Source organism: Phasianus colchicus, chromosome 2, assembly GCF_987193195.1.
Source record: "Phasianus colchicus chromosome 2, bPhaCol1.hap1.1, whole genome shotgun sequence".
NCBI lineage: Eukaryota > Metazoa > Chordata > Aves > Galliformes > Phasianidae > Phasianus > Phasianus colchicus.
The window spans coordinates 8,206,095-8,232,291 of record NC_143437.1 but is presented as its reverse complement, the minus strand read 5'-3'; the positions used below and the strand labels follow the sequence as shown (position 1 = coordinate 8,232,291).

The following is a 26,197-nucleotide window of genomic DNA, read 5'->3' as shown; positions in this document are numbered from 1 at the left end:
TGCAGCTGCAGGCACCTCACCCCTTGGCTTTCCACTCCCCAGGATTGCCCAGCTCTTTCAGCCACTAAATCTCAATGCCCTTCTTGCACTGGGGAGTCCGAAGCTGAGCACGAGAACTAGATGCAGCCTCAAAGCAGAGGGGAAGGATTATTTTCCTCGACTTGCTAGCTATGCTAACACAGCCCAAGCTGCATCTGCAAGGACACTCCATGTCCACGGCCAACCTTCCACCGACCAGAACCCCCAAGTCCAGCCATACAAAGCTGCTCCAAGTCAGCCACTGCCTCTAATCTTGCGAGGGGCTGCCCCCTCCTGGCTGCAGGACACGGCATTTGCCTCCGCTGGGCTTCGTGAGGTTCCTCCTGCCGGCCATTTCTTAACTGCTGGCATTGTCTGGTCTCTGCTCAGCTAGCTCCTTTCTCATTCACACGCAATGTACTGAAACTACCAACACATTTTAACACGAACAGGGAACACCTTCACATAGGTAAGAATTGTATGCCTAGACACAGTAGTTCAGGCTGCATGCAGGGAGGTTCAGAGAGAATTGTAATGTTTATTTCAAAAGTAAGTTAAAGGAACAATTTCTAACAGTAGAGACTGAATGAGAAGAGGAACATATGCAGTTTTTCAAAGAGGTGGACAGGAGCAGAGGCTTAAGGTGAAACAAAAGGTGAATCCTTGACTATATGGAAATTGATATAAAATTAGAATGGTTAATTTGTCTGTGCTAAAAGCATCCATCTCCTATCCCCCACCCACCATTAAAGAAAAACAACATAACTAGCTGTATACTTACTTAACAACCACTTCTGTATCTATTTCTTCTATCTGCGATACCGTATTAACCACACACTGTCAAATTTAAAGGGGAAAAACAACAACAAAAAAAGATCTTAGCTTCTTTCTAACTGCTGCTGTTTCATAGCATGCACAGTAATCCTCATATTAAATAAGGAAAAAGAAAAACAAAGGCATATTCATATCATTTAATAACTTTTTTTCTCTAAGAAATTAAACCAAACCAAAGACAACCCCCCCAGACAGCTGGCTGCAAAATACCAGGGGCTCTGTTCCTACAGTTCTCCATGCTTACTGCTACATTGCAGATTTTCCTCCAAGGACTCTGAGACACCACTTTCAGCCAGTGCATATGGAACTGGCCAGCTTCTTCGGGTCTCCAGAATAATGGATTTTTGCTCCAAATTTTGTCTTACAGTGATTTGTTTACCCATCTCATTCCACACAACTTTCTGTTATGCCCATGGTATAGACTGACTCCATTTAGACTGCAGCAGGGTTTTTCCTCCAGGCATCAGTCGATAACCTGATGAAAGGAGTCAGCAGCACATGGACTCATCTTGCCTTCAAGTGAATAGAGCCCGAGTGGTGACAGACTGCTGGCAGCCATCTCAAGCTACATGGATTTTACTTGCATTTTGAATAATGGTGCTCAGTACAAAAGCTTCTTAAAAACACAATTTGCTCTTGAACTAAGCAGTGTGCTCAGTGCTTACAAACCTCTGCTCTTCCACCTGTTTGGTAACAAGGAGCTACTGAAGTACTGAAAGGCCAGCAATATGCTTTAACAGCAAACACATTTGGGACATGGGAGGGAAATGGCTTCTTCTGTTAAGGAAAAATATCTTTGTAAGTTCAGACTAGATGATCTCCAGAGGTCCCCCGCCCAACACCCATCATTCTGTGACAACAGGACTCTGATCCTGTCCACTTTCCTTATTTAACAGGAAATTACAGTGGAAATTGGAAATCCCTTCCAGTACTTGAAGGGAGCATATAAATGGGAGAGGGAATGACTATTTACATGGGCTGACAGTGATAGGACAAGGGGGAATGGTTTTAAAGTGAGACAGGGGAGATTTAGGTTGGATATTAGGAGGAAGTTTTTCCACACAGAGTGGTGAGGCACTGGAACAGGCTGCCACTGGAACAGTTCAAGGCCAGGCTGGATGTGGCTCTGGGCAGCCTGGTCTGGTGGTTGGTGACCCTGCACATAGCAGGGGGGTTGAAACTAGATGGCCTTAGAGGTCCTTTTCAACTCAGGCCATTCTATGATTCTATGATGAAATTGATTAAACTTGGGTCTATCATTGAGCAGAGGTGTCACCTGAGAAATCACGCCATAAAGGACAAATATTTCTAGAAGACTGGGAAAAATACTATATAACTATAAACAAGCGAGCAAACAGTGTTACTTGTCTGTTACTTGACTAAGCAGAACTCAAAGGAAAAAAAGTCTCCTTGTGACTTTTGATATAGGTAAGTGAAAAAACAATGGAGACTGATGCACAGATGAACATCTGTATTCTGGTCTTATTCATTCATGCACCTCGTGCTTTTAGGTCCAGGCCCAGAACAGCTGTGCACAGAAGGGGCAGGCCCTTGTTTTTGGGACTTATAACAAACTATACCATTTGGGAAAGCTGTGTGCTAAAAGATAAAACAAAAAAAGCTAAAGTCAGTAGATTCAGAAAGTGGTAATCACATGGAGAAAGTTGTGATCTTCTGCCATATTTGAGCTGCCTACTTCTTGCAGAAAGCCTTCTCTGCAAACAGACCTGTGTGCTTCAGGAAGCCTTTAGTGCTTGCAGGCTCCCTAAAATGAGACCATCAGCCAGCAAAAACTTCAAAGCAGTTCTTATGCACTCCAACAAACAAACATTTTTAAGAGATCGAGGCAACCTTATCAGATAAGTCAAAAACTTCAGGCTTACCTGTTTTATTATGTTCTTTGCAGTAATAATCATTTCATCTCCATATATTTCATAAAAATTTAGCTTCCTTTGCTTTAAAAGTCCAAATACTAGTGATACGAGTCTCTCCTGTCAAGAAAAAGAAACACACTAAAAATATCAAGGGGAGGACAAGAAACTGTGGAGTAATAAAATAGTTCATGAATTAAACACACGGAGGACAGAATTTATATCAGTCCAGTGCCTTGAGACTAACTCCATGACTGAACAGTACTAAGCTTCCCGTGCTAATACCAGTTAAAGGAACTCCTTCCTCCCAGCATCTTTCATTCCTGTTCCTCAGTTGTGCTCATCCAATTGTGCTTACAAACATACGTATTTCCTAAGCTTAACATTTTCTTGCTCAGAGCAAGAATGGCACTGAAGATAACTGCACTAGCACAAGTGAGAAATAACACACTGCAGCATAGAGGTGGGAAGAAATATTAGAGCAGAAATGGGAGTACTTCAACACGACTGCCATTCACCACATCACAAAACCCACCCGTTATACAGAACTAAACAGTTCATAGGAGCTAGCAATTACTGCAGAACACTGCAGGCACTCCAAGGCCATCACAATAGCTTCATTTTCAAATTCTTCAAAGGAATACACCCTGCAAATGAAGCATGCATTCAGGGCAGTCATATGCTTGATGTAAGCACCCATGAGTGCACAGGGAGGGAGAAGAACAGCACGCACAACCCTCACCACAAGTGAATTTTTATGGCCAAGCAGCTATAAGGGTCCATGTTCTTTTCCACCTGTGTGTTGAAGTTCATCAAGTGCCCAAACTAAAACTTAATATACATTTGAAAAAGAAGCAATCATATTTAAAAAATAAAGTAGTACTGGATCATGTTTCCATATGGTTAGTTACAATTATTTAATTAGACTGAGTACAGAAAGGTGTGGGGGGAATTTAGATGAGAAATTACATAAAATCGCAATGTTGCTACTGAATCAATTAGTCAGTGCTAATTAAGGATGTTGCAGATGCAGACATACTCATCAGACAGTTTATTTCAATAAGAGACATACCTCTTCTAGAATTTGGCAATCATCTTCTAGGGGTCTATTTAAATCATTGCGAGCGTAAGTTGAAAACTCTGCAATCATCATTTTGTCTATCAGTTTTTCCAGTTCACAGAGCTGTGAGCCAAGGTGCCTAAGGAAAACAGCCATTGAGATGTAAGCTAGATAATCAACCTGAAAATGAATCATTAGTTCACAGTTGAAGAAAATAACCACGCAGCAGGTAATTTCCATGCAATCATCAATGCTAGCTTAATGGGAGGTGTGAGTCTTTTGGGTCTTACAGCAGCTGTAACCATGCATTTTTCAGAGGCAACATCACCTTGCAGTAAAAACATACAGACCTGAATATTAATGGAAGGTTAAAAATGGAAGCCAGACTCCTTTGGAAGGTGCTGAGTACCCTCTCTTCCCAATGAAGTGAAGCAGAACCAAGAATATTCCATGCTAGTCTGTACCTAGTGCATCAAGTTTTTCCATTTCAAGTATTCAAACTTCTGATACGGTCACAGGAGATTTACTCCACGTGGCTGAGATACAGGGATAGCTTTACATGACAGAATGGCTGTCAGAGAACACAGACGAATTTTCAATTTGCCACTTTTATACCACTCTAAATTATTTTCTTTCCCCCCTGCATTATAAATTTTAAACTATATTTTGCAGACTGTTTGCATACAAAGCCATGAGGTAGCTCCTCACATCAGAAATGTCGAAGTTGAGCAGCTAGAGAGACCTGCAGTAAAATTCAAAGTCGGAACCTCAGAGGTGCCAAACACTCATGGCCTTCCAGGTTCTACTGACAGCTACAGTCACCAAGTATCTGTAGAAACCAGGCTGCTTAAAATAAGCATTTTTTCCAATGAGAATGAAGAGAAGCTGCAGTGTTTTAGATAAACCCAGCTACAATGCAGGGAATTCCTGACTTTAAAGAGGCAGGTTGAAGCTGCATTGCTCACTGATGTTACTTTACTGCTGGCTTTTAGGTAAGCACAAAGATGCTCTTTGGTAAATTATCTGTGTACCTGTGATTAATGCCATTAAAACCCAATGGCATAACCTCAGAGGTATGGAAACATTCGACAAGAGTTGGACAGTTACAGCTGGACTACAATTTGTGGACAACAGACTGGCCACAAGTCAGTAGTGTGCCCTTGTGGCCAAGAAGGCCAATGGTATTCTGGGGTGCATCAAATAGTGTGGTCAGCAGGGCGAGGGAGGTGATTCCCTCCCTCCTACTCTGCCTCGAGGTCACATATGGAATACTGTGTCCACTTCTGAGCTCCCCAGCTCAAAAAAGACAGGGATCTCCTGGAAGGAATGCAGCAGAGGGCCACAAAGATGATACAGGACCTGGAGCATCTCCTGTATGAAGAAAGACTGAGAGACCTGAGGCTGTTCAGCCTGGGGAAAAGACGACTGAGAGGGGATCTGACTAATGCTTACACATACCTAAAGGGAGGCAAATGGATGAGGCCAGGCCCTTCTCGCTGGTGTGCAGAGGCAGGACAAGGAGCAATGACCTAAAACTTGAATATAGGAAGTTCCGTACAAACATGTGAAAGAACTGGTGAGGGTGATGGAGCACTGGAACAGGCTGCTCAGAGAGCTTGTGGAGTCTCCTTCTCTGGAAATACTCAAGACCTAGTTGGATGCCTACCTGTGCAATCTATTGTAGGGAACTGCTTTAGCAATGACTCAGATCTCCACCTTTTCACTGCACGTTATTTCTCTAGCTGTGCAGTACACAGAGGACACCGTAAGACATGGGAGCAACCATGCTGAGGCTGATAGATACAGCACTGCATCTCTGGTGGTGGGTGAGGAGTGAAGTTACTTACCTTTCTGAATAGTTACCCGCCAAGGCAAAGGGGACGTTTCCAACTCACATTGCTACTTTTTGAATTATTATTATTATTTTTTTAACCTCTACCAAACCAACCAACTAGGCAATGTTCACAGAAATCCATTTTTACAGGCCTGCAAATATGTTCCACACCCGACTACAATTTCAAAACAACAGCACAGTCTTGGAGCACCAAGTGTACTCTCTGCTGACACCGCACATAACTCAGGTTACTCAATTGCAAAACAAAACGAATTCTGATGGAGGTTACAAGTTAACAGAAGTACACTCAGTATCAGCAATGTAAGTACAAACATGACTCAACTGGATTCATTAGCCTTTAAAAAATAGTTTTGTTTTGTTTTTTTGCCAGATTATTTTTTCTGAGTTCTCTTCTACTTAAAATTTGGTGCTTTTTCTGAACCAGCCAGAATGACTGCTACAAGAGGTGCTTGTCAGCACAGAATATCCATGGTACGGTTGTGGAGCAATAACCATGTTTTTATTACAAAACTAGAAACCACTCAGTTGCAAGAACCATGTGACCTCAAAGCCAAATTAAACAGTAATTCAGCTAAGCAGACAGCTCCCCAGCTCGCCAATACAAGTCTTAGAGCCTATTTAACACACACCTGCCAACACCACAGTGGTTACTCTGCATGTGACACTTTTGCAGTCATGGTCGCTAACTTTGCATCCACTAAACGGATTCTGATGTACTGCTACTCCTGCACATCACAGGTGACCCTGCCCAGTGCAGCACTACCTCCCGTGTGGAGCTCTAAGTATCCAAACACAGGTGAAAAACAGAAGTTGAAGCCTCAGCCTTTCACTGCTTCTTCCCATCCCAGCTCTAGCAGCTCACTGAACTGGATTTCTCAGCAGGATGAAGCAAGAGGGAGCACTCTCTGGCCACTGTAAATACAGCTTTTCCCAAGAGCAGATGCTGCTGAACATATCCTATCTAACAAGTTGTCACCTGACCATTTTTTGAGCCATGAGGTTTGATAGCTTTGCACTGGCTTTTGCTTGCAAAGCTCCTTCCAGCACAAGGGCAGGCTGGAGGCTAGGACCTACTCAGCACATGGTACTTGAACATTCCTACCAGCATGTGTCAAGGTCTGTCAGTCAAGACAGGGATGAGGAATGGAGCTGTGCAGTAAGAGCTGGGGTGCTGTGTGCATTAGGACTGCAGATCACAGCTTGGAAACCATCTCTCAGCTGTGAGCTACAAACCCTGCAAAATGAAGGTTCAGTCCCTACTTGGGTGCTCATCCCTGCACTCCTAAACCACCTGGAGTCAAGAAAGGAGTATAAAGCATCTCAGTACTAAAAATGTACCAAAATAAAACGCATTCAGCACATGCATTAGTCATGCTACTTATGCTATACTCATATTTTATACCGTGTCCTTTGAGAATAAGGAAACATGGGTATATCTTCCCCCTTCAACCAGCAGAACACACACAACACATTCCAGCTCTGCTCACAGTTTAGTCAAATCCTTGATGGTTACCTACCGGAAACTGTGAATGCCTTGAAGTTCCTGCTGCAACACCTCCTGTGTTGTTGCTATCAAGTCCAAAGCTCCAACAAACTCAGAAGTAGACAGTAGCAACTGTACTGTGGGCTGTGTTTGGTGTACAGTAGCCATTAACTTCAGTTTATTGTATGCTTTTATACAATTATTTCTGGTGAGCGACAGTCTTAAAACTCGAAGAGAGCCTTCACACATAACTTTATCAATTTTGGAGATTTTCTCTCTAAGTAATTTTACAGCCTGGGAGGTTTTCCTGAGGTAGTCCTGTAACTCATGCTGAGAGGTCATTGCATGAAAAAATGCTTCAGAGCGCAGAGAAATCTGATGAGCAATATTGACTTCCACAATGTCCAGATAATGGCTCAGCTGGAAAGAGGATGGAAGGGGAAATCAAAAGGCACTGTTATGGCATGACACGTTCATCACCATGCAAAATTATACATTGAGAGTACTGCTAAAATGTTTTATTGCATCATGGAAATTTTGCTAGCAACCAAAAATGTTAGTGTTCCATTAAACCCTTTGTCATAGTAGCAAGAAAATAACCACCCAGTATAGCTCGTTCACTTCTTTCTAAATAAGCTCAAAAACACTTTGGGAAGGCTGACCTGATGCATATCCTGCTTGAAAACGACAAGGCAAATAGTTTTAAAAATACCCACGCTTTTGTACTGCATGGGCTGCACGCTGGCACCATTACAACACAGCCATTAACCTTGAGATGGCTCTCAGTACTAGCGTGCAAGTAAGAACAGCATACGTGTGCAAATATGTTATGTACTGAGAGTCATTTGAGTTGATAAAGATGCAGCACGACTGTGCTCGATGGAATTACTTTGGAATGGCTCTGTTCAGATAATAGGTTGTAGCATCATCTTTGCAGAAAAATCCTCCGGAGATCTCTGGCTGCAGTTGCTTTTTGCAACCAGTTTGAGCTGCTGTTAAAGTTACTTCATCTGCTCTGGCACTATGGGATTCCCAGAGACAGAATAGGCCTACATGTTTGGAACCTGAGATTCAAAATCTTCATATTGAACAAATGCAAATTCATTATGTTACCAGACCACTGGGTTGGCCTGATTATCTGAGCTGTAAAAGCTCTGTGCTCTGGCTCATGCTGAATACGCAAACTTAAAGGACTGAGGTATTAGAATGCTCATCTGAATGCTAATACTCAAATGACCTGGTTTCTAAGAGGTGCCAAGCACTCAAACCTCATGCTGGATTCCAAAAAGCCTATCCAGAGATGGAAAAAAAAAGTCAGTTACACAGTTACTTTCATCCTGCATACTTTTAACAGTGGGGATTTATGCAGTGTGCAAACTCATCTTTTTTGTAATAAATTTAAAGCAAAAACATCCTCCACCAATCAGCTATCTACAGCCTTATCTCCACTCTGCTGCAGCAACAGGGGCTCTGGGTCTCCTTCACTGCAAGTGCTGCTGAGCATCCATCCTGCTGCTGCCAGCCCCGCACCCAGGCACTCTCCAAGATTCAAGCTTATGCCAGACGCAGCTTTTTCATCTTTGCACAACAACTGCCACGAGAAACTACAAAGTAGCAATCCCAGAGGCAATCTTTCAGTACCGTGGACATGCAAAGAAGGAGCAAGCTACCTTGTAGCAGAGCCTGCCAGGTTCCTCCTGACATGGAAGGAAAGCAGTAAGAATAACTCCCCGAGATTTGCAAACATCTCCCAAAGGATTTTGTGTTATTTCTTCCCTAAGGCGCCTCTCTTGTGGTTTTTTTTTCTTATTTTTTTTTTAATTTTTATTTATTTATTTTAATCTAACTCCCGGAAGCTTTAGTAAATTAAACAGGAAGGAAAATCAAAGTTACAGCAGAATCCAAAATTATGTTCATTTCCTATAGCTATTTATTTTCTACTCTGACTACATTACCCCAATGTCATAAAAGCATAAGACAAGACTTATGCTTCTGAGTGAAGCAGCTCTGCTTTCCTGCTCTCCAACACACCGAAGTCCTTTGTGAAATGCAAAAATGGATCAGTACGGATGACTTGATAACAAAAGGTAAGAAAAAAACTCCTCACGTATAAAAGATTTGGATTTTGGATTTCTTTTAACACAGAAACCTTGAACCTGAAGTTTTCTTGAGATGCAAGAAAGCAGTAGTCTTAACATATATTCTAAAGCCTCTGTTGTTGCCTTCTCATGGAATTGCTCTTACTCCTTAACAGCTCCATGTCTCTGAAGCTGTCAACGCACACCTGCTTCCTAAGTTTTAGCAATCAAAGAGCCAATTAATATGCTATATGCAGATTTTTTGCCAAGTTTTTACAGATACATTTATTTAGAAGGGAAAAGAGCCCTGCTCAAGTAAGGTGCTTCCTGCATTGTTCACTAATAATCTGTAACATTTCAATATTTGAAGGGAGCATATAAACAGGAGGGGGAACGACTGCTTACAAGGGTGGATAGTGATAGGACAAGGGGGAATGGTTTTAAACTGAGATGGGGAAGTTTAGGTTAGATATTAGGAGGAAGTTTTTCCACACAGAGGGTGGTGAGGCACTGGAACAGGCTGTCCAAGGAGGTTGTGGATGCCCCATCCCTGGAGGCATTCAAGGTCAGGCTGGATGTGGCACTGGGCAGCCTGGTCTGGTGGTTGGTGACCCTGCACATAGTAGGGGATTGAAACGAGATGGCCTTAGAGGTCCTTTTCAACCCAGGCCATTCAATGATTCTATGATAAAACTTAAGTTACAGAAGTCCACAACACTAACATCTCAACAACTAGCACAGGACAGCAGCAGTGGACTGGATTGGAATAGTTTCTTTGCAGTGACAGCTAGGGTGAATAGCGACACGTCGTACCAGATCCTTACCTTTTCTTGAAGTAACTTGGAAGAAGCTGCATCACGATTTCCTTTTCCACCAGCAGTACTAAAATGAGACCATGGTAAAACGGCATTAAACGTTAAGGAATCTTCCAAGGCAAAATCTGGTTTCATAAAAATCTGAAACAGAGAAATAGAAGAAATAAATTCATCTCTCTTATCCGTATGTACTCCTTGCCAGTTTAACAGACACCCTGGTTCACAAAACTAACAGTGATCTTAATTGTTCATATTTCAAAAGTCAAATTTTCTTTCATCAATTCTGACAAATTAGTTCTAGACCTTATAGCTGATTTACTTCATACTTTAAAAAAAGCTTGCATGATCTGAAAAGCATCATCTTCCTAGAATTTGAAGGGAGCTCCAAGCACCCAAGATGATCTAAACATCCTGAGCATGAAAGCATGGGTAACACTAAATTGCACATGTACCCCCAAAGGAGCAGTGCAAATATTCCTTAATAGCAGAGGCATCTTACTGCTGATATATTTATTCATGGTGCTTTAATTTCCAGCAGACCAAAGATGCAGCCAGCTGCCCATGTGCACCAAGTGCTGCTTGGGAAGGAACAAAGCCTGAAGCCCATCTCCTTTAGCACAGTACAACAAATGTACTGGTCACTGAAAGGCTTGGTTGTGTTATTTTCACTTGACAAAACTACTACAGAGCTGGGGCACCCAGCTGGACAGCACTATCCCTTTCTCTGTTTATGAAGAGTAATTTTAATAGATTCAACATATCTATCCCACTATACTCGAACATTTTTGCTTATGGGACTTCTAACACTGCAGTGATTGCTGTTCAGCTGCATTCATAACCAGCACAGACATGCTTTACTTGAGGACTCAAGAAGTGAAATTTGCTGCTGATTAGTACACACTATGTAGTGTCCACACTTCTGCCAAGCACTTCAGTTTCCCTTTCCTAAGTTTTGCCTAGCTCTAAAGTTTTAACTATTAAAAGGTTTTTAAAAATGGCATATGTACCCTAAGATCATGGGAATCTACTTCAGGATTAGGATCACAGGAAACAAAACAAAGACAATAAACCAAACAAACATTGTTCTTAATTTTGGTAAATTCTAAGCACTAGGGATCCGCTCACTTCAATTAACTTGGACAAGAGAGTACATTCATGTATTCAAGACTCTGTATGAGAAATTCTTATAAAAGCTTAGAGTTCAGAGAAACCATACCTTAGGTACTTGTTCCAGATCTGTCCTGGATTTATCTAAAATTAAGCAAAACACAAGTAGTCACTCATGAGTAAAGAACTGAAAACAATTCCTTGAACACTATTAAATACTACAAGGAATTTTTCAGAACGAAAGTACCACGCTCCTCACAGCGAGTAGACAGGTGACAGACTCAGAAATTGAAACACTAGAGGCTCTGACTGAATGTGAAAACATTTTTCACCAGGACAGTCAGGCAGGCTGTCCAGAGGCACTGCACACTCTCCATTCTTGAAGGTTCTAAAGGCTTGACTGGGTAAAGCCCTGAGCAGCCTGGTCTGCCCACACAGCTGAAGTTGCGTTAAGACAGCATTTGCACCAGTGCCCCTTTTAACCTGAATTATTCTGACTCTTTCAAGCATTCTGCTCTGCTTTGCAGTTTAGGTCTTGTGGTTAGAGTGTTCAGAGGTGCTCCTACTTGGCTGCTTTGGCAGTGAAAACATTAGTAGTACAAAACAGTCCACTTAGGACCTCACATTCCATTATGCAGCATTCAATCAGCTGCAAAGAGCCAGTAAAAGGTCATCTACCATTATCCCAGTTTTGGTGATCCAAATCAAAGCTGCCCATAGAATGATTTGTGCACAGCACTAGGAGTGTGGACGCACAACAGCTGGCCAGAAGGATGAATGAGAACTCAGAACTAAGTCCCAAGCACACCGAGCACATAGCACAGAAGCAGCCTTCTCTCTGAGGTAAGCCCCATTGAAACTTGCATGGGATGAGCTAGTTGAGCTGGGAGAACAAGTACATTGCTGCGTAAAGTGAAGAATTTTAAAGCAATAGAGTCTGTTTTTGAGAAGTGTGACAAACACTACATCAGCATTATCTCCCACATTTCTCTCACCTCTGTCACCTTATGGGTATTGAAATACAGACCAACTCTTACAGAACTAAAAGATCTGGTCTTGTGGGGTGGAGTTAGGGGAAAACAGGCAATGCCAAAAAAAGAAACTAGAACATCCAGAGCTTCAGATTACCTAATGATGCTTCAGTGAGGAATTGCCCATCTACACAAACAAAGAGCTTCCAGTTACTTTGGTAACATAGTCATTTTCTTTCTCAAAACAAAAAACTCTTTCAAAATGAATTAAGCTAAGCCCAAAGAAAGAAAATCTACTTTGCAGTATGTGCCACAAACAGACTCAGTCAGGGACAGCTGCTTCAAAATAACGAGCCCAGAAAAATTCTGCAGAAGGGCATCTTTATCCATGGCAAAGGAGGAAGAAAGCTGATTGGGAGAACAACTTAATCAGAGGAAATGTTATTTGCTTTTTGCTGCATTACCCATAGATCATTTATATAGATGAGCTCGATAAAACAGTGATTGATGGATGAACCTTAAGTTAAATTATTTTTCAGAAAATAATTTAAAAGAAATTAAAAATTACAAACTTGCTACAGGTTACATTTTTTTTTTCCTTTGTTTCTCTCCTTCCTTCGGCTGGTTTCTTATTAGCTGAACTATTTCTGAAAAGTTTAGAAATTCCACTTTGCTACAACTGCAGACACCAAAAAGCACTTTGCTAAAAGTGATCAGAGAATCACCTCTGCAGAGAAGGCCCTTCAGGTCCTGGTGGTCAACAAACTGACCGTGAGCCAGCAGTGCACCCTTGTGGCCAAGCATCCTGGGTTCCATCAGGAAGAACACTGCCTGCAGGCCGAGGGAAAGCAATCCTCCCTCTAAGCAGCACGGGTGAGACAACATCTGGAATACCATTGCCAGTTCTGGGCCCAGTAGAGGAAAGATATGAACACACTGGCCTGTCACTGCACTCACTGCACAAAGTTGAATGAGGGACCAGGGTGTATTCTGCATGAGGAGAAGCTCAGAGAGCTCAAACTGCTTAGTAATGTTTATAAATATCTGATAGACAGCTGTAAAGAAGTCAGACTCTTCGTATGCCCAGTGATAAGACAAGAGGCAAAAAGTACAAACTGAAACACGAAACATTTTATCTTTTACTCTGAGGGTGGCCAAACACTGAAAAAGACTGCCCAGAGTGGTTGCATAGCCTCCATCTGTAGAGATAATTAAAACCAAACTGGACAGAGTGCCTTCGGTGACCTTGCTTGAGCAGGGGGTTTGGACCAGAGCATCTTCACACATGACTTCCCATCTCAGCCATTCTGGGATCCTCAAGGCAGACAAGCTGGGACGGCCCGTTGCTGCTTCTCTTCTTTGCAAAGAAATTTGATGCAATAGTTTCAGCTTATCTTAAAACAAAAGAAAGTCAAAAATACTGCCAAGGACTAATGACCTGCCAAGAAAAAAATTATGAGCAGGTCTCACAAGCATTTTGACCAATCAAATATCAGCAGCCGTCACAAACGTGCCTGGTCAATTATGCCTGGGTTTTCAATTATTGTTACAAAGCAATCACCAGCAGCTATTTTTGCACATGAAGCCTACGAGCAGGTGAAGGAGATAATCAGTGTGTTATAGAATTCATGAAAGAAATGACTTTTTAATGATTAAAGGAAGGCTCTGACTGTACCATAGGTGTGTAATAGAGTCCTGTCGAAGGTATCTTTAGAAGGACAAATATTCTTGCATCTTTCATGAACTTTCTCTCTCTGTAAAACAGAAAATACATTAAAAGAATTACTCTAAGAAGTTAAAAAAGATACTTTTTCTCTGAAACAGAACATTTTCAGGGAAATACAGTGCATTCTGCTAAATAATTCTAGAAGCTTTGCAATGATATTTCTTTCCCTCTTAAAAACTCAGATGATGTTTGTCCAGGTGAAAGGACCAAGAAGTTCAACCTGTGATATGTTGTTTCTTTGTATCTTTACAGCTCAAGTGAAAACGAACACAGAAATTACTGAAAAGCCACAACAGCCTCTCTATGTATAGAGATAGAACAATAGATCAACGACAACGTTCATTTGCTGTCTGATCCAGACATCACACTAACACACAACAAATGCTTTTTCATTGCTAGTTCACCTAGCTGAAACCAAATATCTTGGTTTGTCATGCTGAGCTTCAAATTTTATCTACAGGTACAATCAACACTGGTGACCATAGCAATTAGAAATTGCACTTCTGCAGACCACCAGTGTTAGCTGGATCTCTGCTAGAAGCTACACCATGCTTCAGTTCGCTCTTTCCAAAACCTTCTTTGCTTTGCAGTCACTGCATTCATTACATGTTAATTTTTACAGATGAGCTCTTAAGTATTTTAAATGTCGAATGTGTGAACAAATGGCATTAAAGACAATTCTCCTTCACATACTTCAACTACAATTTACACAGCTAACACCTCTGTAACTCATTCTCTAACAGCAGAAAATTAAGAAAAAGCTACAAACCAAGGAAGCAGAAAACAGTGGGAGACTTCTGTATGTTCTTTCAGCTCAGGAAAAAAAAAAAAAGAAAAAGAATGTTACTACATACTTACTGACACCTGTATTTTAAAGAGTTTTTAGAAGTCTCCTACTGGTCCTGGCATCCTTAGATGTAGCTTAAAATTTCCTGTTACAAATGAAATCATCAAGATAATAGATCTAGTTTAAGAGCTTCATGTATGAATTTTTACACTGGAGATTCTTAAAAAAAAATTCTAATTCTTGCAGCACATAGTTATGTTCTAGATTTGATCCAAAGGTCTGAAAACGTTGCACTGTAAAGTTCATGATCAAAAGAATCGCTACAGAAAAAGGATTAATAATCAGAAAGAACTGATATAACTGTAAGCCCTGGCACAGAGTACAGTATTCAGAAATACAAAAGAAAAAACATGGCATTGTCTAGAGAGAATTCAGACATTTCTCACACTAAGCATAATGAGATCATAAAACAAGAAACACCTGATGGAAAGTCAACAAGCACTGAAGAACAAATGAATCATCAGCTAACTCTATGATGCACTACTAACAGGGACAACCTCTAATTAGGAGGAGGCTCTCACATCTCTTTCTAGTACTACATGCATCTAACTTTGGGTTCTTACCGGAGCGATTTCCTGTTGGTATAATGCAAAATGTTCCTTGGTGATCTGTGGGAGGTAGAATGAAGGCGTGACTTCAGTGTCCACAAAGTCCACTCCCCATGTTTTTGTAAAGAAATCAGATTCCCTTTTTGCTAACCTAGGATCATTTAGTGCTGCTGGGAGATTGACTTTGGAATGATAAATAGTCCATCTGTGCTGATCCGCAACTAGAGACGGGCTGTCACATAAACTACTGGGATCGCCTGCAGCACAAAAGACAAGAGAGTTTGTTAAGCTGAGAAACTGAAAGTTTTTATTAAAACTGATAGTTTTTGTTAAAATGTGGTTCTTAAGCAAACCATGTTCTAACAGTTACACAATGGATCAGAATTACCTACACGAAAGACACATTACGTCTCCATTTCTCTCAGCGCTGAGATATTTCTTCCATCACATCAACAGTACAAGTTTTGAACACAGTGACAAACCCACACTCACCATCTTTAGTTCAACACTATTATGTTACACCAAACAGACAGGAATCCAATCACTTAGACAATTTTTTCATAATCTCAACTGATTACTTGATCAGAAATAGTTGAAATTCATTAGAATTATACTGTGCAATTCTTAAGATCCCATCCTAGCTCGGTGTAACACAGCAGCTATAACTTTGGCTGGTGTTATGACACTGCTAGGAACTTATTACAGAGGTAGAGACAGGTCTGGGTCTTTTGCTTCCCACTGCAAGAGGGCTGTGTGTTCCCAAGAAGTAAAGCAGCTGGGCTGCGAGCACGTTGAGTAGGTCTGCTATAGGCTCCCATAGAATATACCTTCTTCTTGCATGTGGTACAGTGTATGATCACCCACAAAAGATCCTACATATCATGTGGAGATCTAATTAGAAGCTGCAAGTGGGAAGGCTCTCCCATTGCTCCAAAGGGAGCTAGGTGGTATAAAGCAGAATTATGGCATACTTTGAAATAAGACCAGAGCTTATTATGCTACACCCAGAATACAACAATATTTGACTGAAGAATTGAAAAAGGATTTCTGAGTTCACAAATTTAATTTCATTTTCACTGTCTTTGCCCACCAGCGTTACCTGTAGGCTCCTTGGGACACACATCAGGCAGTGACTGCACGGGCTGGAAGCGTTTTGCAACATCCTTTTCCTTTTTAAAGAAAGCATCGCTGCTGTTTGGCTGAGGCACTGGTGAAGAACTGTGGCTTGATGCCATTGCATAAAATCACCACTTGATAAAAGCTAAATGAGAAACAATAAACATCCAGGCTTCAATGAAGTTACATAGAAAAACATTTTAAAGACAAAACCAGAAGGCAGAATGCAACTTCACAGCCCGTTTCCTCCCCTGCCCTCAGGAATGAAGGTTAATTCAATAAACGCAGACGTTAACAACAGCAGTAGCAGAAATCTTTCAGGCACTTCGGCCTTCCTGTCGCCAGAACTACTGCAGTTCCAGCACACACACTCAGAGTACATCTCCCTGGGAGATAGCAGGGAGCTTGAGTAAACAGCCCAGCTTTGTATGTGGGCACAGAGCTGCTGCCTGCACCCGCCATCCTGCAGCTGCTCCACGCTGACTCAGTAGCCAACTGCAGAACTACTGCAGGTGTGCGAGCTCACCAAAACCTCCCCGTCACACACAGCTCTGAGGCACTGATCCGAAACCTCCCATCTCAAGGGAAATAAACACATCTTGCAAGATCTTGGCATTTAACTACCAACTTCTAACGGCATCACTTACGCTGCAGCACATCTCTTTTAGAAAAAAAAAAAAATTCCTCTTTCTAAACTAGGCTGGAAGCATCCTGCAAAACAATTCTAAGTTGAGCTAAGACACACACAGCACTAGGAGAGCATCCGATGAGCAGGAGCACAAAGCAACAAGCACTGCAGCAGGAATGCTGGTCAGACATCCGGCCATCTGCACTTATGGCAGATAGAATCATAGAATGGCCTGGGTTGAAAAGGACCAATATGATCATCTAGTTTGAACCCCCTGCTATGTGCAGGGTCACCAAGCAAAAGACCAGGCTGCCCAGAGCCACATCCAGCCTGGCCTTGAATGCCTAATAAATAGATAGACACATGCCTTGCTCCCTTCTGCTGCCTACATGGTAAACATGCTTCTGTGTGCCATAAGTGACTGCTGAAGAGGTGAAAACAGCTCAGCAGTCTTCTATAAGTGTGCAGAGGAACAGGAAACCTACCTCTTCCTCTTCAGGGGAGCGGTGGTTGTTTCCTATGTAGTCAGTACTGAGCTTACTAATTGAGATAGAGAATGGGAGCACAAAGGGAAGTCTGGGTGTAGTAACCTGCCACGCCTTCATTAGACAACATCAGTCTCTCTTCCCAAAACAACCCCAAGAGAACTTTGTTACTACTTCTGTTAGAAGTGTGCGTTCTTATGCTCTTCCCTTGACATTCTCTACCCATATTCTTTGTCTGTGAAGCTCTTCCCTAATCATGCAATGGCTTAGGTTGAAGGGACCTCAAGGATCAAGTTCCAGCTCCCCTGCAGGGAGGGTTGCCAAGCACTAGATCAGAGCTGCTTCAAAGTCCTGCATTGGCAGATTTTCTCCCCAGAAGAGCCTCTGTAACAAGACTCAAGGTCTGCCCTAGCCAGACACATGAGAAGCTAAAGCCATTTGTAGGAAGCACTGAAAACCTTCACTCTTGCTCTCAAGTCTTTAATTAAGTTTCTATCCTTTCTCTGTAACAAAGTATTGCTCCAAATAATAGCCTAAGATGTAACTTGTCTGAAGCACATAAAATGCCACAGCCACAATGCTAACTGCATTATGCTAGGGCAAGATTTAAAGCAAACACAAAGGTCAGTGTAACACAGAAGACAAGTTCAGTACTTCAAGGTTTCAGAGACAAACTACTTTGGTATGGGTATTTTTATTACTCATCACCCTAAAACATTCACACTGCCTTTACACACTGACAAACTCTTAAAACAGAGCAAAAAGAGAACAACAAAATGCCAATGCAAGCGGTAACCTTCATACTATTGAGTGGCTTTCAACAAGATAGAAAGATTCACAGACAGAGAGACCTTCTTAAGTGGCAAGCAATACGATGCTGCACTAAATTATTCATAGTTAGCAGCTATTCTGGTAGACTCATAAGTCAGGGCCTTATGGATAATTAACCTTTGTGAACAGCGGCATTCACACAGAAATAAACCTATCTGTACTGCCAAAGCCAGGCATCCCTCAAACTGCAGCCCTTACAGTAGGAGGCACTGCTTCAAAGAGAGGGAGAGAAGACAACTGAACACAGTTACCAGCATTAAATCCAAATTACAATGGGAGATGTGAGAAGTCTAGGTGAAGGCACACACCCTGCCCCACACCCCAACCCTTTAACCATCAGACAAGTGAAAAACACAGTTTCACTTGCTCACCCACACATCTTTGTTTGTGCTATCCAGCTAAAGACTTCACAGACAAACAGATTTATAACCAGCCATCTGAATCAGCGTTTTAAACAATGTGGTGAAAGACAAATCTGCTGATTTAAAGTAACAAGAAACAGTGATGTTCAACATTAACAGGGAACTAAACCACCGCAGAAGACCTGAACCCTTCCAGCCTCCCATGCAGGTGCACTGCAGCTAACTACAGCTACCTCATAAAGCTGTGCAGCAGGAATTATGCAGTGGGAGCCCTCTGGGCCTCCTGCTTAGAACAGCATATGTGCAGCAATAAGAATGTGTGTCTGGGTAACAATGACCTCAATTTTTAAGTGATATATGATTAGAAGTGTGTTAGACTAACTCCGTTCTCTTCAGTAATCACCATCATTTACTCACGTTTCGTCTAGCAACACATATTAAACAAACACAATAGAAAAACCTAGGGGATCAGATACTGGGGTAACAATGGAAACACAGGATTACAGCTACATCTGTTACACTCTTCCAAGATATTAAACCTATTCTGTGCTCACTGCATCAATTCCCTTAAAGAATGACATGAAATGACACCTGCTACCTATCCTTACTGCCTGAACACAGCTGTGCAGCGTGGAATAAAACGTCAGACAATAAACATATGACCAATGCTTGGCTGTTGTACAGCCAGCAAAGCAGGAGACCTGAGCAGTCAGCAGTACCTTAACCACATCAACTCTAGTAAGTACTGTGATGACTCCTCTATGAGTTCAGTTTTGCCACAAAGCTCTCAGCAGTTAGAAGAGCACAACAAACAACACGACTTCTGATGGCTGTAGCTCTTGTGCACCTGTTGGTTGGTTTGTTTTTTTTTTTTTAGAATTATTAATATTTGCATGAAATTCTTCAGAAACTGCCTCTCCATATTCTAACGGCTACTCATGCTGTTTTTGATATGGTAAGATTTGAAGCATTCAGTACACACACTATGTGACAGGAGGCACAAACTGCACCTCACCTATCCATGGTTAGCTTTGTTCTCAGGTCTCCTCATTTTTTGGCAGCTTTCCATTAGTACTATTGAGCAATTTTCTATTTGTTACTTAAGGTAACTGCTTTTGTGGGTTAACTGTCTCTGCTAGGAACCTTCACATGCACACATTCGGGTCTGTAAAGCCACAGTGCATACTAACAACACAAATGAGAATGTATGAAACCAGCACAGCTTCTTCAAGGAAGGGAAGGAAGTAGTAATTACTCCTTTATCTACACAACACCTCCCAAATGCTACTAACAGCAGCTTCAACTTTAGCTGGCAGTTTTGATTAGTCAGGTGGTGCTACACAGTGCTTCAAGCTAAGCACACAACACCGAGCAAGCTCTCCTTTAAGTGCTCCACATCACTCAAGATGAGAGACACTTACATAACATCACCAGGTACCTCTGACCAGTATGCTCAACTCCCAAAGGTGAGCTGAGGAGTTTCTCATTGAGAATGAACGCCACATTACAGCCGCTGCTGCCTTCCATCTCTTTGTCTGGCAACTACAGAGTGGAATCGAAACATTTTCAGGTGCTGCTCTGACTAACTAACGCCCTTTGGAATAGAAAACCATCAGAAGCTGCTCACAATTCATGTTAAAGCAAAACATTTCATTTCCAGAAGTCATAAATACTGGAGATGCTGCCTAAGGAAAGGGATACCTGAAATATAACTGAAAGGGAAGAAAGCAGCAGGGACTGTTTCTGGGACCCAGCAGTGTGTTTCTTATTGGTCCAGTCAATGTATTTACACTGTCCCCAGAAGCGTAGGTTTCCCACTCCATTATTATACAGCTCTTTATTAAATCAGCAGGATTTAACCTTGTAACAAGAAAGCCATCACAGGAGTTAAGTACAAACCACCTTTGTAAGACAGTGTGTAGCAGCCTAGACCAACACAAACTATATCTTTCAACCAGCTAATTCCTTGGACTGAGATTTCCACGCTTGCCCCTGTACCTCAAAACAGACATCTCTTTCAGCGAGGGAGCCAAGAGACCTAGCTTTCAGCTAAAAGGTTTAAGCAGTTCCAGAGAATAAGGGTAAGGCAGTGCAAGCTGTTCTATTAACTCAAGCTCTTTCTGAATACCTATTTACATCCAGGGCTTTTAGAGCAAGCAGTAGATTGTCAGGGAGGTGGCAAGGTTGGAGTCAGAGGAGAGCTGTGACATGTACCCATGCCAAATCATCCATGTTTGGTGCCTTTTAACGGCTTACTTCCTTATGCAGCTTGGAGAGGAGCCTCTGTCAGCCCGGTCTTCCTGAACGCCCAATAAATAGGCACATATTTCTAATCAGACACATGTGTGTACCTCAGCACATTCCACACATCCTCTATTAGTATCCCTAATCTCATCCTCCTAGACTAAAGGAACACCTTCCCTGCACAAGTGGCGACCATCCAGATTAGCTTCATGGGAACAAAAGCAGCTTGACAAGGAAGCCATGTATCAGCTGTCAGCTTCACTCATACCCAGATGTGCTGTCACAATCCAGCACATTCTGCATCTCCTTGGGCAATGCTGAGCCACTCCGTGTTACTTTCTCAGCATCCCATGACCAGGACTGCTAACAGCAAGAGCACGATGCCATCTCACAGAGCTTCCCTCACATGGGGAAACAGGCAAGAAGAAAAGGAACCTGACTTTGGGAAAGCACTGTGTGTGGACTACAACGCCAAGGCAAAACAGCACCAGATTTTCATGCTGTGATACTCTGTACCAGTTTCTTTTGCCTTCTCAGCTGAAATAGCTGATAAATGTTATCTCCAAAAGCCCCTGTCACTGAGTAATCTATGGTTGTTTGAGTGCACATACTCACTAATTATTCAGCATAATACACTAGTGCACACATTTTGTTAAAAGTTTGAGAGAAAGTTATCTCCCTATAGACAAACCATCTCAGAAGCTGTTATTTCACAGCTCTCCAGGTACTAAATGAAACAAATTAAATGGAACATCTGTGCTATATCCAATGCACCAAATGCATTTCTTCTCATCTGGAAACCTAGTTTCCCAAGGAAGAACACTAATTTGAAGTCAAAAGGCAGCTTCTGCACTGGAGGAACAGACTTTCCTACAGCTATTTAGGTCAGTATGCGTCAAGTTCTTCAATGCCAGGAGCAGCAGAATCATTCAGAAAAAAAATTAAGAAAGCAGTAAAAAAAAGTGTACCAGACAAGAAAAGGTCTGGTGGTTATTTGCCCACCCTATCACAAAAGAAGGGAGCAAAATCTCTTTGTACTTTTTTTCAGCATTACAGTGTGCATTGCCTCCTAGAAAATGCTGAGAGAAGAGCATCTCATCCAGCTCCGCAGAGGTACGTACAGCTGAACGCAGATCAAGGAGCCCCAGCAGGCACTCCAGCTAGAAGGTCTCAAAGGCTGTGGAGTGGCGACATTTTGAGGAGAGGCAGAAATGCACCACGCAAAAATGGTAACACTAAGGCTCTGACTTCCCAAAAGGAGTCTGACAGAAAGTCGTGGTGATTTGTGTCAGCAGCAAGTTTCCCAGCACCGGCTTTCCCCTTGCTATCTGCAGCAGTTAGGTTCAATTCATTAACCTGAAACTAATGTTCTAGAAATCTGATTTTTCATGAGAATGACATCTTTCCAAAGCCATACCAAAGCCCTAAACAATCGCAAGCAGCTATGCAATAGCCAATCAAGAATATTTAACAGTCCTGATGCTATGCAAAACAGCTGAGAACAAGGATTATCCAAAAGCAGGCATCATACTTTGTAGTAAGCCTCATTAAGCAAGCTGGATACAGGATGTCAGCCGGCCTGCAGGAGGCAGGAAGCCATTCTGCAGGGCACGTGTGTAGCAAACACGACCACTGAAATTTTGCCTTGGGGAGCATCAGGAAGTGCCACCGTGTTTGTTTATAGTTTTCGTAAGTGTTAAGAGTGGCCCGACAGATCAAAACAAAAAGTATCATCTCATCACTTCCTTTCATTCCTCAGAGCTTCCACTTACAAGACAAGTAAATATTTCTATAGCGTTAAAAAAGTCCAGGAATGCTACAATTAGAATTCTAAAAATTAAAAGCAAAGTCTTACTTTGCTGTTTACAGGAATCATGTAATACCAATGGACACTTCCTACAATACTGCAAAGGACCTGATAAGCTATTCCAATAACCATTTCTTGGCCACTTAGGCTGTGAATTGAGGGATGAGTTTCTGTTTCTTTTTGTGTTCTAAGAACACTGAACTACTCATCTTTGGATAGGAAAATGCTAGGGTATTTTGGAACATCTGGTCAGAAAATGGGTTTGACGTTTTTGAGTAAGAGGGAAATATATTAAGGATTCTTCTCCTTTTGAAGAGAATCCTCAGATTATTTTAAAACTTAACACCTAGGTAAGGCTGATGCAAAGAGCTGAAGACACAGAATCTACGATGCACTGTGAGTATTTGTTTGGACATAATCATACATAGCCCCAGAAAGATATAAGCAGAACATCCATACATGCTCATCCTTTCTCTATGCTTTATTCAAAAAAAAAAAAACAGCAGGAAGAATTAACAAAATGAAGCTTAAATAAAATAATAATAAAAACTGTAAAAATGAACTAAAAAAAAAAAAAAAAGGAAGAAGAAGAAGAAGAAAAGATACAGAAATCAAAAGCAAAACTGAGCCTCCCAACAGGGAAGAATTCAAGCCCCAGAGCATAGGGCATTTGTTGCCCTTCACTCTTCTCCTGAAGAGACACACAGTTCCTCATTTCCCCAGAAGTGTGAGAAGGGAAAGCAGAAGTGGCTTTCACACCAAGCTGCTGCCCCAAAAGAAACAATACCTACACAATTCCATTTCCCAACTTCTTCCCACTCAAACTGACAAAGAGCAAGTCTGCAGGCTGCGTTCTCAATCTACCCTCTCCCTGGCTCCTCTGAGGCTTCTCAAGGAAATCTTTCTGTTTAACCTTGGAAACACACATCCTTTTCTCTTCCCATGAAGTTCATGCTGCCAATAGCAAGACAAAATTTCTCTACATACGCACCAGATTTCTACCACAGAGAAAGTGGGTGCTGAAGACCTAAGGACACCTGGAGAGATGTCCCCAGATGCTACTGGGGAACAGGATGGGAAAGGCCGAGCTCCCTCCCAGCACACAGACTGCAGGCCTCACTGGAGAGGCTGCCCACACAACGCACAGTGGCTTTTGCTTAGAAAGCTGCAGACCTCCTGTCTATTACTTCATCTTTGGCATTGTTTTCCTAGCAAAAGAAGCACTGTCTTACTTCCAGAGGATTTCAATGGAGCAACTATAGCTTTTGTATATGCTACAACTTGGGAAACTGTCACACAGGCTCTCAGACTGGAGAATTACTGCAGCCACTACAACAATTAACGTACTGCAGTCAGAGTGTTTAGTAAGAATGCTGCTTCGTAGGGATACAAAGCAGCTGTGGATGCTACAATCGTGGTTACACTTCAGGATCCTCGTTTCATAGGTTACCTTCTTGTGAAGGACTCTCCCAGACACTAAAGTCATCACACCACCCGTGTCTTAAAAGCACGCATGCAAATCTCTCAGGTAGATATTTTGCTGTACTTCACAAGTTTGAGACTACTCAATGTTCTATACCAGAAATCCAAAGTGTTTATAGAATATAAGGATAAGGAAAATCAACAGAACGGTAAGATCAGAACTGGACATCACAGAGAAAGTTAATGTTTGGTTGGGAGTACAGACGGTCAATATTTGACAGACACGTCAAGCTACGTCCCTCTCAACAGGACTTCCTGCTGCACAGCTGGGGAAAGGGAAGAACCTTCGTTTCTCCACAATTCTATCACAGAGTCGCGGAGCCGCTCAGGTTGGAAAAGACCTTCAGGATCACCGGGTCCACGCATCCACCCCACCTGCAGAGCCCCGCTGGTGCGTCACGTCCCTCAGTGCCACAACAGAGGGGCGAGCGACCGAGATCCCGGTTCTGAGAGGTGTTTGGGAAGAAGCAAACGAGAACGGCGCTCCCCGTCCCGTCCCCCAGCTGCACGTGGGGACGCGCGCGGCCATTCCCGACAAACCCACCGCAGCCCGCACCTCGGTGAAAACACTCCCGGAGCACCTGAAGGAGGCCGTCGTCATATCTCTGCCGGTTGCATCATACGAGAACCGCCCGCCGCCGTGGCTGCGAGGCAGCCGAGGACCTGAGGGGAGAAGCCGCCGTTAGAGCCCGGCACGTCCCCGCGGGGCACGAACCCCCACGGCCGCCCCGTTCCCGCTCCGCGGTTGCCATGGCAATGCCAAATCGATATTTAGAGACGGAGGGATCCGCGCGGCTCCCCCGCACCCCCCCGGCCTGGCCCCGCGCTCCGCCAGCGCCCGCCCGCCCAGCCGGGTCCGGGGCCGCGCAGACAAAGGGCTCCGGGGGGGCGTTCAACTTTCCCGGCCGCCGCCGAGCGGGGCCGGCGGACCCCCCTACCCGCCTCGGGAGGCGGCCGTGCGGGCGGCCTGGCGCCGGGCGGCCGGCCGGGGCTCCTCGCTGCCTACCTGCGGCCTACTGCGCGCCGCCGCGCCGACACGTCGCTCCCCGGCGCAGGAAGCGGCCCGGGCGGCGGCACGGAGGCGCGGCGGTACGGCGGCGGGAGGAGCCCAGGCGCCGCCTCTCCCTCCCCGCCGCCCGGGGGAGGAGCCGCGGACGGCGGAAGGGGCTGCCCCCGGCCGGGGATGGCCCCGGGTGTCCCTGCGGCCGTCGCCGTGGCCGCGCCGCCATTTGGGGGCCCCGCGGCGCCGTGCCGGGCTGCGGGCGCGATGTCGCCGCCGCCGTCCTGCTCGCGGGCCGCCCCGCGGCTCGGCGTGTCGTCAGAATTGCGTTTCGGGCGCTATTGCCGCAGCAGGCCGCCAAAGCCGCGTCGGGGAGAGTCGGATTGGCGATTAAAGAAAGGTTCTTCGCCCGGCGTGGCGCTGGAACGGCCACCCCGCGCAACGGGCAGCGGGCAGCGGGCGCGGCCCCGAGCTGCCGGCCTTGGTTCGAACGCTGCTCTCACAAACCGCGTTTAACGTGCAGCTGCTGCTGAACTCGGGATATCGTACAAAATACAGGGCGTGTCGCGTCCTCGTACACGTCCTGATCAAACGCTAACGTGGGTCTAACACTCAGATGGTATCACGGTGCAGGGCCGCTCGAGGCTCCGGTTAATTAATGGCAGCCATTCCACTGGTGTTAAGGAGCAAAGAGGCAGGTGGACGTGTCACCGTGGGCTGACATCCACGGCGGTGTGTCGGTGCAAGTTCACAGCCTGCACGCACCACGCCTGCCCCTCTGCTGACACCAAGCGCTGTTTGCTCTGGCTGGCGTGACTGAAAAGAATTTGGCTGCTCGGCCCCGGCAGCCCAGCTCGTTCAAACACGTCACCACAGCTGCCTCTGAGATGTTTTTTTACTCCTCGGTGAATGCTGACGGGCCTCTGTTGTGTACAGTGTGCTTTGCAGGCTTCAGAGCAGAGAGTTCCGAGCGGCAGCCACCAGGAATAATCTGAAAGCTGCAAGGATTCTTGGATTGCTTCTTTTGGA

General features: G+C 43.7%; 1 protein-coding gene across 2 annotated transcripts in view; it reads right to left on the bottom strand.

The window, feature by feature from the left end:
- The window catches only part of VPS54 (VPS54 subunit of GARP complex), a 43,759-nt gene extending 18,434 nt beyond the window's left edge, over positions 1-25,325 (bottom strand). The window contains exons 1-11 of one of the 2 annotated variants that reach the window (XM_031599253.2): positions 25,175-25,325; positions 24,725-24,831; positions 16,313-16,474; positions 15,229-15,470; positions 13,768-13,846; positions 11,231-11,265; positions 10,024-10,155; positions 7,156-7,541; positions 3,796-3,922; positions 2,736-2,843; positions 800-855 (exon numbers count right to left, since the gene is read on the bottom strand). In XM_031599253.2, coding sequence (XP_031455113.1) covers positions 800-855; positions 2,736-2,843; positions 3,796-3,922; positions 7,156-7,541; positions 10,024-10,155; positions 11,231-11,265; positions 13,768-13,846; positions 15,229-15,470; positions 16,313-16,448 — 1,301 coding nt within the window. In that variant the 5' untranslated portion in view covers positions 16,449-16,474; positions 24,725-24,831; positions 25,175-25,325. The remainder of the gene's footprint in view (positions 1-799; positions 856-2,735; positions 2,844-3,795; positions 3,923-7,155; positions 7,542-10,023; positions 10,156-11,230; positions 11,266-13,767; positions 13,847-15,228; positions 15,471-16,312; positions 16,475-24,724; positions 24,832-25,174) is intronic. The other variant, XM_031599260.2, reaches the window with a different exon arrangement.
- Positions 25,326-26,197: the final 872 nt, after the last annotated feature.